The 15,030-nt window shown below is 37.7% G+C and overlaps 1 protein-coding gene across 14 annotated transcripts; it reads right to left on the reverse strand.

Moving 5' to 3' along the window:
- Positions 1 to 1,097: 1,097 nt before the first annotated feature.
- LOC115580345 (uncharacterized) lies at positions 1,098 to 12,456 on the reverse strand. Of its 14 annotated transcripts, XM_030414614.1 has the most exons (13): positions 12,381 to 12,400; positions 12,123 to 12,216; positions 11,592 to 11,641; positions 9,857 to 9,934; positions 8,030 to 8,107; positions 7,256 to 7,333; positions 6,294 to 6,371; positions 5,428 to 5,505; positions 4,466 to 4,543; positions 3,410 to 3,487; positions 3,034 to 3,087; positions 2,245 to 2,310; positions 1,101 to 2,090 (listed from the first exon to the last, which is right to left on the reverse strand). In XM_030414614.1, the coding sequence occupies exons 3-13, from the start codon at positions 11,613 to 11,615 to the stop codon at positions 1,929 to 1,931; spliced, it is 852 nt and encodes a 283-aa protein (XP_030270474.1). In that variant the 5' UTR covers positions 11,616 to 11,641; positions 12,123 to 12,216; positions 12,381 to 12,400; the 3' UTR covers positions 1,101 to 1,928. The 14 variants fall into 14 exon arrangements, 13 of the variants coding, with proteins under 13 accessions (XP_030270478.1, XP_030270469.1, XP_030270470.1 ...); XM_030414612.1 differs by lacking the exon at positions 12,123 to 12,216 and having other exon boundaries at positions 12,321 to 12,408; XM_030414611.1 differs by lacking the exon at positions 12,123 to 12,216 and having other exon boundaries at positions 1,102 to 2,090; positions 12,381 to 12,456.
- Positions 12,457 to 15,030: the final 2,574 nt, after the last annotated feature.

Below are 15,030 nucleotides of genomic sequence, written 5' to 3' on the forward strand. Positions count from 1 at the left end.
CACATACATGTACATTTAAAGTGTACACTAGGGATGTCAATGATTAATCATTGATTAATTAAACACTGATAAGAAGTAAACTGATTAAAAATGTATTAACTGACAATCAGAGACCGGCTTGAATACATCAAGTATCTTGTTACAAATTGCAGATATTTATTAACTATATCAAAAACTAAAATCAGATTGAAGTCATTATTTGTTTTTTTACTACGCCTAATATAGTCACCTTTGATGTAGCACTGAACAGACAACACAGAAAATTGTTTTCTAGTGAAAAAACGTCCAACTTATTACATATATTATTAATGATTGACCGATTGACCAACAGTCTATTGTTAAGGCAGCTGACAATTAATTCAAGGAATTTTTAATTAAACATCAGTTGGAGTAAGGCTGGTAGAGTGATTTTGTGTCTTTTGCCTTCAGCCCTCTTCTAGAAAACTTTGAATCTGGCCTGTTGTCTGTGGCTTGTATTTAGTCTTCTGTAGCCTGCAGTCGTTCTTTGGTAGTCACCGGTCCAACCTCAACTTTAAAGCTCTTTTACAGCTTCAGCTATAAGATCTCAGCTTTACCCTGAGACACTGGAGCATGGTGAGCAGACTCCATATCAAACCCACTGAACAAAATGAAAAACTAGCTATGAACAAATGCGTGCGTGCGCACACACACACACACACACACACACACACACAAACACACATTAACTTAAGCCAGCAGAGCAGCACATACATTACAGTGTTGCTGGTGATTAGATTTGGTGCTCTGTGGTGCCTGGATGTCATGCAGCTTTACACGATTCGACAGTTCTCGTCATGGCGAAAGGACGAACGGAGAACCACATGGGACGACAAAACACTCAGCAAATACACACACACAGTAAATATACAGTATATGCACACACAAAAGCATGCATATTAAAACAAAGCAAGGAGGAAAAACAACCTCCATCTCCTCCCTTTTCCTTTGAGATTTAATCCACCCTGAGAATGTAAGTAAATACCAGCAGCCCCTATCAATTAGAGCAGGCCCGGGCCAAGAAACCTTCAAGATAGTGCTGCATAGGTACACAAATACACACGCGCACACACACACACACACACACACACACACACACACACACACACACACACACACACACACACACACACACACATACGTGTTTTCGGGACATATCGGTACATAAGACAAAAATGTGAAAAATGGGAACATGCCTTTCCCAAGGTCCTAGAGGCTGGGGAATCAAAGTGTTTCTTCCCCATGCTTCCAGGAATATGCCCATCTGTTGAGATTTTGGCTAGGGCAAACTTTTGGTCAAACCTGATTTTAATGCTACTTGTGAGGACACTGTCAGGTTTATGTGACTTATAGGTGCAATAAAATCACACACTGATATTTCATGTTTAGGTGAATTGTGAAACCCATGGATACACACAAAATTTTCATGTATACATGACTTATAAAGACTAGGAAAGGGTAGGGTCTGTATTATTACCTTGGCTCCTGTTGGATATGTTTGAAATACCTATATAATAGACACAGGTGTACAATAGTCATGCTCATCAGTCAGGTAACCTCTGACAGAAATGTCAGATATTCACATGTTAATACAACACAGTAAAACTAAGCTTTGTAGAGACTTAAAATGAGACATAGCTAAAAAATGTGGTCAGTCTGCTTTTTAAGTCTTATTGTATTGCATTTATAAATTTTGTAGTACATGTTCATGTGAATAAAGACATGGAACACTTTCTGCCATTTTTTCTTTTTTAATTGCTGGCAAAATATGTCAATTGAAACAGAACAGAAAATACAGAAATCTTGCCTCCAGGGAATTGTTACTGCAACTCATCACTGAAGTGCTATGACTGCTGCTTCTCAGTGACAAACTTAAACTTGTAGGTTTCTCTCCCCACTGTGTACTGTAGCTATCCCCACTGGCATGTCCTTGAACAATTTTTGGGAGCAAGAGATTCTGTGATTCTCAGTTCGTTACTACAGAGACTTGTGTCTGAGGAATTGCCACCTGAGTCTGGAACATAGTCAATATCTTCATAATCTGTACAATCTGAAGATTCATCAGTAGAGATCTGAAGGAAAAAGGAGAAAAAAGCCAGGTTATCATTCCCCATACAGTACCATCACATATTGTAAGTGATGACTTGTAAGAGATGAGTCATTAAAAACATGAAATTGAATTGCATTGGATTCCTAATACATTCACTACTGTGTCGTATACATTACCTGGTCACTTAAGCTTGCAGAGTTTCCATCATGAAATCCACCATCATCGACCAAGGGATGTTCAACCTTTAAAACCATTATTAATACTGTAAATACAATTGACTGAATAGACATTTTCACCCCACTTATATTAAAGTGGAAATGTTTAAATGATTTAAATAACACTTTGAAAATATTTTGCCTCACATACCTACCTATGATGACATACTATTAAGACAATAATCCCTAAACCACAACACATCTCAGTGTGCGATTTGATGTTGATGGTGTATGATATAAAGGAGAACAATGCATAGCATGAAAATTTTCGTTACTATGACTCACCTATCGCATAGAAGTATAACTAATATTTTGAGAGAAAAAATCTGTTGCAACTTTGTCTTTCAAACATGGTGCATGAACTGGAAACAACAAGTGAATGAGAAAAAATCTGCTAGGCCCATGGAGGTTCTTGTAAAATGAATACCTTGAAAAGAATTAATTTGCATATGACCGTATGACCTATTTGCGTACTCACAGAATTATTCATTCTGGTTAACAGACTCAAAATCATCTGCCTCTCTCTCTCAAATATCTTTTTCTTGGCCTCATCGTAACGTTCCTCACACCGAGCATGATGCCGCTTTAGATTTTGCAGATGGCGGCTTGCTCTTGACTGTCCATATCAAGAATTAAATGTAAAAAACCTTAGTCCTAGTTAAGTTTATACAATATTTCCTCAAATAGTGAATATCCTCAGTAAAAGAACATAACATTTTTGAATGAAGGAGAAGAAGGCAGCTGTCTTACTTGCCTTGCAGTAGCTGTCTGGTGGAAGGAGACACCTCCAGTGGTCTGGCTGACCTTAATTGAAATGACAGAGATTCATTATTTGTTTGAGATTACACAGAACTGTAACTAAAAATTATGATGCAATTAATTATAGCAAAAATAGAAATAATAGTGGTTCTAACTTCTTCTGTTGTTGTCAAAGAAAGCTCTAAACCCTACACTGATGTAAATTGATCTACTTCCCCAGAAATCCAATGGTGATATCGATGATATTGTGAACATTTAAAAAAAAAAACTGATTGTTTCGATACAGTGAAAGGGCATTTCATGTATGCACGGGGGCCAACTGAGATATCTACTTAATTCCAAATAGAATAAATTAATGTGTAATTACCTGTTGGAAAGATGAAGTGGATCTCTTGCTCATATCTTGGTCTGCAGAAAGTTGAGTAAGGATCTGAACGCTTGATGTCTGCAACAAAACACAACAATACAGAGTCAGACATATTCTCTTCTATAAATCCTGACTAATTAATAGACAAATGATCATACTTGCTTCAGTGAACATAATTCACAGTATGATCTATGCGCATTATGCCAAACTCTATAGAAACTGCTAACACTGTTCATCATCTGCTACCCAACAATATGAGGACATGTAACACACACTCTACAGTCGTTGGGTCGGACAATATGGGGACATCACCTGAAACACACTCAGTCTTTCAGAGCCTATAACAATATGAGGACATGGTACACACTCTCTACAGTCGTTGGGTCAGACAATATGGGGACATCACCTGAAACACACTCAGTCTTTCAGAGCCTATAACAATATGAGGACATGGTACACACTCTCTACAGTCGTTGGGTCAGACAATATGGGGACATCAACTGAAACACACTCAGTCTTTCACAGCCTATAACAATATGGGGACATGGTACACACTCTCTACAGTCGTTGGGTCAGACAATATGGGGACATCAACTGAAACACACTCAAGTCTTTCACAGCCTAAAACAATATGGGGACATGACGACTGAACACATATAGAGTCCATGTTCCTGACTTCAAACATCTTCTGTTGTTGTCAAAGAAAGATCTAAACCCTACACTGATGTGAAATGATCTGCATCCCCAGAAATCCAATCATGCAAACTAATCAGCAGATGTAAGATGGACAAAAATATCAGCAAAAAGGACTAAAAATAAAGAATTTTGTGAGAATAAAGATTAATTTGATGCTTTAAGGGGAAGTTAGAGCTAACAAATGGTATAGCCAATTTCTTTCTGCTACGCTATTCAAAAACAGGTGATGTTAATATTGATATTGTGAACATTTCACACAAACTGATTGTTTTAATACAGTGAAGGGGCATTTCATGTATGCAATGGAGCCAAATGAGACATCTACTTAATTCCAAATGGAACAAATTAATGTGTAATTACCTGTTGGAAGGATGAAGTGGATCTCTCGCTCGCTTCTTGGTCTACAGAAGGTTGAGTCAGGATCTGAACACTTGGTGTCTGCAACAAAACACAAAAATACAGTGTCAGACATATTCTGTACTATAAATCCTGACAAATTAATGAACAAATGATCATACTCGTTTCGGTGAACGTAATTCACAGGAGGATCTAGGCGCATTATGCCAAACTCTATAGAAACTGCTAACACTGTACATCATCTGCTACCCAACAATATGAGGACATGTAACACACACTCTACAGTCGTTGGGTCAGACAATATGGGGACATCACCTGAAACACACTCAGTCTTTCACAGCCTATAACAATATGAGGACTTGGTACACACTCTCTACAGTCGTTGGGTCAGACAATATGGGGACATCACCTGAAACACACTCAGTCATTCACAGCCTATAACAATATGAGGACTTGTAACACACACTCTACAGTCGTTGGGTCAGACAATATGGGGACATCACCTGAAACACACTCAAGTCTTTCACAGCCTAAAACAATATGGGGACATGACGACTGAACACATATAGAGTCCATGTTCCTGACTTCAAACTTCTTCTGTTGTTGTCAAAGAAAGCTCTAAACCCTACACTGATATGAAATGATCTGCATCCCCAGAAATCCAATCATGTAAACTGATCAGCAGATCTAACATGGACAAAAACATTAGCAAAAAGGACTAAAAATGAAGAATTTTGTGAGAATAAAGATTAATTAGATGCTTTAAGGGGAAGTTAGAGCTAACAAATGGTATAGCCAATTTCTCTCTGCTCAGCTATTCACAAACAAGTAATGCTAACACCGATATCGTGAACATTTCACACAAACTGATTGTTTTAATACAGTGAAAGGGCATTTCATATATACATTGGAGCCAACAGAGACATAGACTTAATTCCAAATAGAATACATTAATGTGTAATTACCTGTTGGAAGGATGAAGTGGATCTCATGCTCACTTCTTGGTCTGCAGAAAGTTGAGTCAGGATCTGAACACTTGGTGTCTGCAACAAAACACAACAATACAGTGTCAGACATATTCTCTACTATAAATCCTGACTAATTAATAAACAAATTATCATACTTGTTTCAGTAAACATAATTCACAGGAGGATCTAGGCTCATTATGCCAAACTCTATAGAAACTGCTAACACTGTACATCATCTGCTACCCAACAATATGAGGACATGTAACACACACTCTACAGTCGATGGGTCAGACAATATGGGGACATCACCTGAAACACACTCAGTCTTTCACAGCCTAAAACAATATGGGGACATGTAGCACACGCTCTACATTCGATGGGTCAGACCATGAAGACATCAACTGAAACACACTCAAGTCTTTCACAGCCTAAAACAATATGAGGACATGACGACTGAACACATATAGAGTCCATGTTCCTGACTTCAAACTTATTCTGTTGTTGTCAAAGAAAGCTCTAAACCCTACACTGATGTGAAATGATCTGCATCCCCAGAAATCCAATCATGTAAACTGATCAATAGTTGTAACATGGACAAAAATATTACCAAAAAGGACTAAAAATAAAGAATTTTGTGAGAATAAAGATTAATTTGATGCTTTAAGGGGAAGTCAGAGCTAACAAATGGTATAGCCAATTTCTTTCTGCTACGCTATTCAAAAACAGGTGATGCTAATATTGATATTGTGAACATTTCACACAAACTGATTGTTTTAATACAGTGAAAGGGCATTTCATGTATGCAATGGAGCCAAATGAGACATCTACTTAATTCCAAATGGAACAAATTAATGTGTAATTACCTGTTGGAAGGATGAAGTGGATCTCTCGCTCGCTTCTTGGTCTACAGAAGGTTGAGTCAGGATCTGAACACTTGGTGTCTGCAACAAAACACAAAAATACAGTGTCAGACATATTCTGTACTATAAATCCTGACAAATTAATGAACAAATGATCATACTCGTTTCGGAGAAACGTAATTCACAGGAGGATCTAGGCGCATTATGCCAAACTCTATAGAAACTGCTAACACTGTACAGCATCTGCTACCCAACATTATGAGGATACGTAACACACACTCTACAGTCGTTGGGTCAGACAATATGAAGACATCACCTGAAACACACTCAAGTCTGTCACAGCCTAAAACAATATGAGGACATGTAACACACACTCTACAGTCGTTGGGTCAGACAATATGGGGACATCACCTGAAACACACTCAGTCTTTCACAGCCTAAAACAATATGGGGACATGTAGCACACGCTCTACATTCGATGGGTCAGACCATGAGGACATCAACTGAAACACACTCAAGTCTTTCACAGCCTAAAACAATATGGGGACATGACGACTGAACACATATAGAGTCCATGTTCCTGACTTCAAACTTCTTCTGTTGTTGTCAAAGAAAGCTCTAAACCCTACACTGATGTGAAATGATCTGCATCCCCAGAAATCCAATCATGTAAACTGATCAGCAGATCTAACATGGACAAAAACATTAGCAAAAAGGACTAAAAATGAAGAATTTTGTGAGAATAAAGATTAATTAGATGCTTTAAGGGGAAGTTAGAGCTAACAAATGGTATAGCCAATTTCTCTCTGCTCAGCTATTCATAAACAAGTAATGCTAACATCGATATCGTGAACATTTCACACAAACTGATTGTTTTAATACAGTGAAAGGGCATTTCATATATACATTGGAGCCAACAGAGACATAGACTTAATTCCAAATAGAATAAATTAATGTGTAATTACCTGTTGGAAGGATGAAGTGGATCTCATGCTCACTTCTTGGTCTGCAGAAAGTTGAGTCAGGATCTGAACACTTGGTGTCTGCAACAAAACACAACAATACAGTGTCAGACATATTCTCTACTATAAATCCTGACTAATTAATAAACAAATTATCATACTTGTTTCAGTAAACATAATTCACAGGAGGATCTAGGCTCATTATGCCAAACTCTATAGAAACTGCTAACACTGTACAGCATCTGCTACCCAACATTATGAGGACACGTAACACACACTCTACAGTCGATGGGTCAGACAATATGGGGACATCACCTGAAACACACTTATGTCTTTCACAGCCTAAAACAATATGAGGACATGACGACTGAACACATATAGAGTCCATGTTCCTGACTTCTAACATCTTCTGTTGTTGTCAAAGAAAGCTCTAAACCCCACACTGATGTGAAATGATCTACATCCCCCGAAATCCAATCATGTAAACTGATCAGCAGATGTAACATGGACAAAAACATCAGCAAGAAGGACTAAAAATAAAGAATTTTGTGAGAATAAAGATCAATTTGATGCTTTCAGGGGAAGTTAGTGCCAACAAATGGTATAGCCAATTTCTTTCTGCTACGCTATTCAAAAACAGGTGATGCCAATATTGATATTGTGAACATTTCACACAAACTGATTGCTTTAATACAGTGAAAGGGCATTTTATGTATGTAATGGAGCCAACTGAGACATCTACTTAATTCCAAATAGAATAAATTAATGTGTAATTACCTGTTGGAAGGATGAAGTGGATCTCTTGCTCACTTCTTGGTCTGCAGAAGGTTGAGTCAGGATCTGAACACTTGGTGTCTGCAACAAAACGCAACAATACAGTGTCAGACATATTCTGTACTATAAATCCTGACTAATTAATGAACAAATTATCATACTTGTTTCAGTAAACATAATTCACAGTATGATCTATGCGCATTATGCCAAACTCTATAGAAACTGCTAACACTGTACAGCATCTGCTACCCAACATTATGAGGATACGTAACACACACTCTACAGTCGTTGGGTCAGACAATATGAAGACATCACCTGAAACACACTCAAGTCTGTCACAGCCTAAAACAATATGAGGACATGTAACACACACTCTACAGTCGTTGGGTCAGACAATATGGGGACATCACCTGAAACACACTCAGTCTTTCACAGCCTAAAACAATATGAGGACATGGTACACACGCTCTACAGTCGATGGGTCAGACCATGAGGACATCAACTGAAACACACTCATGTCTTTCACAGCCTAAAACAATATGAGGACATGACGACTGAACACATATAGAGTCCATGTTCCTGACTTCTAACTTCTTCTGTTGTTGTCAAAGAAAGCTCTAAACCCCACACTGATGTGAAATGATCTGCATCCCTAGAAATCCAATCATGTCAACTGATCAGCAGATCTAAAATGGACAAAAACATCAGCAAAAAGGACTAAAAATGAAGAATTTTGTGAGATTAAAGATTAATTTGATGCTTTAAGGGGAAGTTAGAGCTAACAAATGGTATAGCCAATTTCTTTCTGCTAAGCTATTCAAAAACAAGTCATGCTAACATTGTTATTGTGACCATTTTAAACAAATTGATTGTTTTAATACAGTGAAAGGGCATTTCATGTATACACTGGAGCCAACTGAGACATCTACTTAATTCCAAATAGAATAAATGAATGTGTAATTACCTGTTGGAAGGATGAAGTGGATCTCTCGCTTGCTTCTTAGTCTGTAGAAGGTTGAGTCAGGATCTGAACACTTGGTGTCTGCAACAAAACACAACAATACAGTGTCAGACATATTCTGTACTATAAATCCTGACAAATTAATGAACAAATGATCATACTTGTTTCGGTGAACGTAATTCACAGGAGGATCTAGGCGCATTATGCCAAACTCCATAGAAACTGCTAACACTGTACATCATCTGCTACCCAACAATATGAGGACATGTAACACACACTCTACAGTCGTTGGGTCAGACAATATGGGGACATCACCTGAAACACACTCAGTCTTTCACAGCCTAAAACAATATGGGGACATGTAGCACACGCTCTACATTCGATGGGTCAGACCATGAGGACATCAACTGAAACACACTCAAGTCTTTCACAGCCTAAAACAATATGAGGACATGACGACTGAACACATATAGAGTCCATGTTCCTGACTTCAAACATCTTCTGTTGTTGTCAAAGAAAGATCTAAACCCTACACTGATGTGAAATGATCTGCATCCCCAGAAATCCAATCATGCAAACTAATCAGCAGATGTAAGATGGACAAAAATATCAGCAAAAAGGACTAAAAATAAAGAATTTTGTGAGAATAAAGATTAATTTGATGCTTTAAGGGGAAGTCAGCGCTAACAAATGGTATAGCCAATTTCTTTCTGCTACGCTATTCAAAAACAGGTGATGCTAATATTGATATTGTGAACATTTCACACAAACTGATTGTTTTAATACAGTGAAAGGGCATTTCATGTATGCACTGGAGCCAACTGAGACATCTACTTAATTCCAAATGGAACAAATGAATGTGTAATTACCTGTTGGAAGGATGAAGTGGATCTCTCGCTTGCTTCTTGGTCTGTAGAAGGTTGAGTCAGGATCTGAACACTTGGTGTCTGCAACAAAACACAACAATACAGTGTCAGACATATTCTGTACTATAAATCCTGACAAATTAATGAACAAATGATCATACTTGTTTCGGTGAACGTAATTCACAGGAGGATCTAGGCGCATTATGCCAAACTCCATAGAAACTGCTAACACTGTACATCATCTGCTACCCAACAATATGAGGACATGTAACACACACTCTACAGTCGTTGGGTCAGACAATATGGGGACATCACCTGAAACACACTCAGTCTTTCACAGCCTAAAACAATATGAGGACTTGGTACACACTCTCTACAGTCGATGGGTCAGACAATATGGGGACATCAACTGAAACACACTCAAGTCTTTCACAGCCTAAAACAATATGGGGACATGTAGCACACGCTCTACATTCGATGGGTCAGACCATGAGGACATCAACTGAAACACACTCAAGTCTTTCACAGCCTAAAACAATATGGGGACATGACGACTGAACACATATAGAGTCCATGTTCCTGACTTCAAACATCTTCTGTTGTTGTCAAAGAAAGATCTAAACCCTACACTGATGTGAAATGATCTGCATCCCCAGAAATCCAATCATGCAAACTGATCAGCAGATCTAACATGGACAAAAACATTAGCAAAAAGGACTAAAAATGAAGAATTTTGTGAGAATAAAGATTAATTAGATGCTTTAAGGGGAAGTTAGAGCTAACAAATGGTATAGCCAATTTCTCTCTGCTCAGCTATTCAAAAACAAGTAATGCCAACATTGATATTGTGAACATTTCACACAAACTGATTGTTTTAATACAGTGAAAGGGCATTTCATGTATGCAATGGAGCCAACTGAGACATCTACTTAATTCCAAATAGAACAAATTAATGTGTAATTACCTGTTGGAAGGATGAAGTGGATCTCTCGCTTGCTTCTTGGTCTGTAGAAGGTTGAGTCAGGATCTGAACACATGGTGTCTGCAACAAAACACAACAATACAGTGTCAGACATATTCTCTACTATAAATCCTGACTAATTAATGAACAAATGATCATACTTGTTTCAGTAAACATAATTCACAGGAGGATCTAGGCTCATTATGCCAAACTCTATAGAAACTGCTAACACTGTACAGCATCTGCTACCCAACATTATGAGGACACGTAACACACACTCTACAGTCGTTGGGTCAGACAATATGGGGACATCAACTGAAACACACTCAAGTCTTTCACAGCCTAAAACAATATGAGGACATGACGACTGAACACATATAGAGTCCATGTTCCTGACTTCTAGCTTCTTCTGTTTTTGTCAAAGAAAGCTCTAAACCCCACACTGTTGTGAAATGATCTACACACCCCAAAATCCAATTATGTAAACTGATCAGCAGATGTAACATGCACAAAAACGTTAGCAAAAAGGACTACAAATGAAGAATTTTGTGAGAATAAAGATCAATTTGATGCTTTAAGGGGAGGTTAGAGCTAACAAATGGTATAGCTAATTTCTTTCTGCTAAGCCATTCAAAAACAAGTAAGACTAACATTGATATTGTGAACATTTCACACAAACTGATTGTTTTGATACAGTGAAAGGGCATTTCATGTATGCACTGGGCCCAACTGAGACATCTACTTAATTCCAAATAGAACAAATTAATGTGTAATTACCTGTCTGGCTCTTCTTTTTGACATGCTCTTTCCTTCATGTACTCCTCAACCTGCAAACATGTAGATGAGAAGATGACAAAAAGTCAACGAGACCAGTACTTATTTGAATCATAGAGGACTTTTAAATGGTATTATTCATAACTCATTTGCTGATCATGCTAATAGATCAGTGTAAACTCTGTGCAAATGTCATTAAACATTAAAACACTTTAACAAATAATATTAATCTACCAAAGCACCAACAAAGCAACTTAAAAGATAAATACTGATTTAAAATCATCATAAAACTGTACTCTACTTGTACTGAATTACTAGTATCATCAATTTGTGTTAAATAGGAAAACATCATCTAAATTCCAGAAAGAAAAAAAAAACAGTTAAAAACAACTTTGACTGTCTCTGCAGTTGAAGATAAAAAAGTTTGTTTGGAGAATTGTCCCTTTAACTCAGTTTTGCATTGTTATGAACAGTTATATTTAGCAACAACCTCTACTATCTGCTTTTGAAGATTAAACAAAAGTAATTAATTACCATTTATGATACATCCCTTCCAGTTTGTTTAAGTCCACTGCGTGTGTGAATTCCGTTTTGCTAATTAGCCTGCTAATTATCTTATTAACTGTCTCTGCAGTTGAAGATGAAAAAGTTTGTTTGGAGAATCGTCCCTTTAACTCAGGTTTGCATTGTTATGAACAGTTATATTTAGCAACAACTTCAGTAATTAATTACCATTTATTATATATCCCATCCAGTTTGCTAGCTATTAGCTAGCTAATGAGCCAACTTTACCTCATGAGGTTGGTGCATCGACGTCAAAGGATTAAATGTCTTCTGAGCGCTGAAGGTCCCGGATGTGCCGTTCACGAGAGCTCCGCTGCAGTCGTATCCGGGGCTTTGCAATTAGGTTCAGTCTATCGCCCAATCAGATGCCGCATCACTGACTGACTGACTGACTAACCATCCAACGCTGATCTCAAACGCAATCATTGTGTAAAGCTAGTTGCCAGCTGCAGTTGTATGATCAAACGGAAACAAAACTGAAACCTAGTATAAGACTGAACTGTGTATATAACGCTAGAGGGCTTTTATTTTGAAAGGAAGAGATACAGGAAATTGTTAATGCAGGAACTTCACCAGTCACGGACTTTCCTCGTCGTGTTTACAGCCGAAGCTCAGCAGCACACACCGGAGTTCAGGTAAGAACAATGCTTCTAAGTTGTTGAGAGTTGTCACGTTGTCATGTTTTGCAAACTGCTGTTACAGTCAATCTGGTTCCGGTTGTATGGGAAACTGTTCTTAAACAACACTTCATAGGCATGTGAAAATGTTTTTCCCACTGTCCTGATTGTGGTGTGTTATATAGGTGTGGTGTTTTAAAAATGTCCTAATTTGTCATGAAAACAAGAGCAGCACTTCTGGACCTCCAGAAAAGAAAGTAGTATAATGTGTTGTTCTGAAGGATTTTACAGTTGCTCAGTGAATGAAGTAACTTAATTACCCACTTTTAATGACTAAATTAATTACTAAATGAAGCTGGCATTGTGTACTGGTCGGTTTTTAATAGTGTTTTAATAGTTGTTAAACATCTGCACTTTACACAAGGCTATATTGTTAAAAGTATAAGGACATTTTAATTTAAAATATGATTAATGAAGTGTTGGCTATGTCAATCAATACTTATAGGTACACAAAGGGAGGAGAGACTGACCCTGATGATGACCATATTGAACTGGATGAGAGCAGCAGCAACAGGAACCTCCCAGTTCAACCTACTTTTGCTGTACCTAAAGGTTCCTAAGGTAGAATACTAATTAACTAAAAATGTTACTAACCCACCATATAGCAATATGTGAATTGCTCTTTTATATTGCTTGCCTGCTGGAATGTTGTTGTCTCTTAGAACATTTTGGGTGACAACAAGTAAAGCTTGACCACCTCAGTATGTTATTTCACAGTTGTCAATGCTTAAAGATCAAAACACAAATACTAAATTTACATTACTTTGGGTGAGTATTTTATAAATGTATTTGACAGGGCTGAAGAGCAATAGATTTTGACATACTCAAAGGGAAGGCCACACTACTCACAGGATGTCTGTAATCAAGTTCAATCTGTGTGAGCTCATGCTTCCTGCCTCAACCAGTGCAGTGGACTGTCCTTCCTGGTAAACATATTTTCTGGACTGCAATAACTATATAAAATGTATCTTCATTTTCAGAATGTAAACATTTGAATGCAATAGGAAAAGGCTATGGATATAAACAACTGGTACATGCTTGTTTGCTCATGGTCATTTACTGGCAGGCGTTGTTAAGTACTAGTGGTTCTGTATATCTGTTCAGTTTAGATATCTAAAGTGCTAACTTTACCTTCAATATATTGTTCATGCACAACCCCAATTCCAGTCCAGTTGGGACGCTGTGTAAAATGTGAATAAAAACAGGATGCAATGATTTGCCAATCTCATAAACCGATTGTGGCGCTCTGCTCCCAGTGTTCCCCTACCATTATATTCTTTCTTTGAGCAGAGCCATCAGCACTTTGCTTTTCTTTTCCAACCAATGAACTTTCTTCATAGAGAAGATACTGCAGCATTTTCTGTGTTAATTGCTGGAATCTGTCCCTCAGGAATGTCTTCTGTCACTTGCAATACTCGAGCGTGATTTTGTATCCGAGCTGCCCTGAGCAGAGTTCTCCACACTGCATGAAAAGTGGGATATTTGTCAGTAAACAGCAATGTAAATTGCTGTGCAAGTTCGCGTTGACAACTCAGCTTCAGATTCCTGGTCATTAGTCAACACTTTGAGGTGAAACCAGCTTATCTCTATCATCAGAGCAGTGGATGATGCACTCCATTTGTGGTTGCTGTGGTGGTGGGCTGTTACTTAGACTACTTGTTCACTGGTGGCCATGTTCAGCCAGCTTTCAATTGCAACATACAATCAGAAATCATCATTACTTTGATGCAAAATATGAAATCCTCTGTCAGTACTTTTGTTCCATGTGGACGACAACAGAGAGTTCCACAAACTTCTAACTAATATTAACTAAATTAATCAATCATCATATCATGTACATGAACAATATATTGAGGGTAAATTAGCACTTTAGATATCTTTACTGAACAGAACCACTAGTAATTACCTCACCTTCCAGTAAATGACCATGAACAAATAAGCATGTATGAGTTGTTTATATCCTTAGCCTTCTCCTATGGCGTTCAAATGTTTACATTCTAAAAAGTAAGATATATTTTATGTGGTTATTGCAGTCCAAAAATTTCTATATGTTTACCATGAAGGACAGTCCACTGCACTGGTTAAGGCAGAAAGCATGTGCTCACACAGGTTGAACTTGATTAGCCCTGTCAAATACAATTACAAAATACTGCAATGTAAAATCAAGTAACAGAAGTACCATGCAGAAAGATGTATGTGCA

This window comes from Sparus aurata, chromosome 4 (genome assembly GCF_900880675.1).
Source record: "Sparus aurata chromosome 4, fSpaAur1.1, whole genome shotgun sequence".
NCBI lineage: Eukaryota > Metazoa > Chordata > Actinopteri > Spariformes > Sparidae > Sparus > Sparus aurata.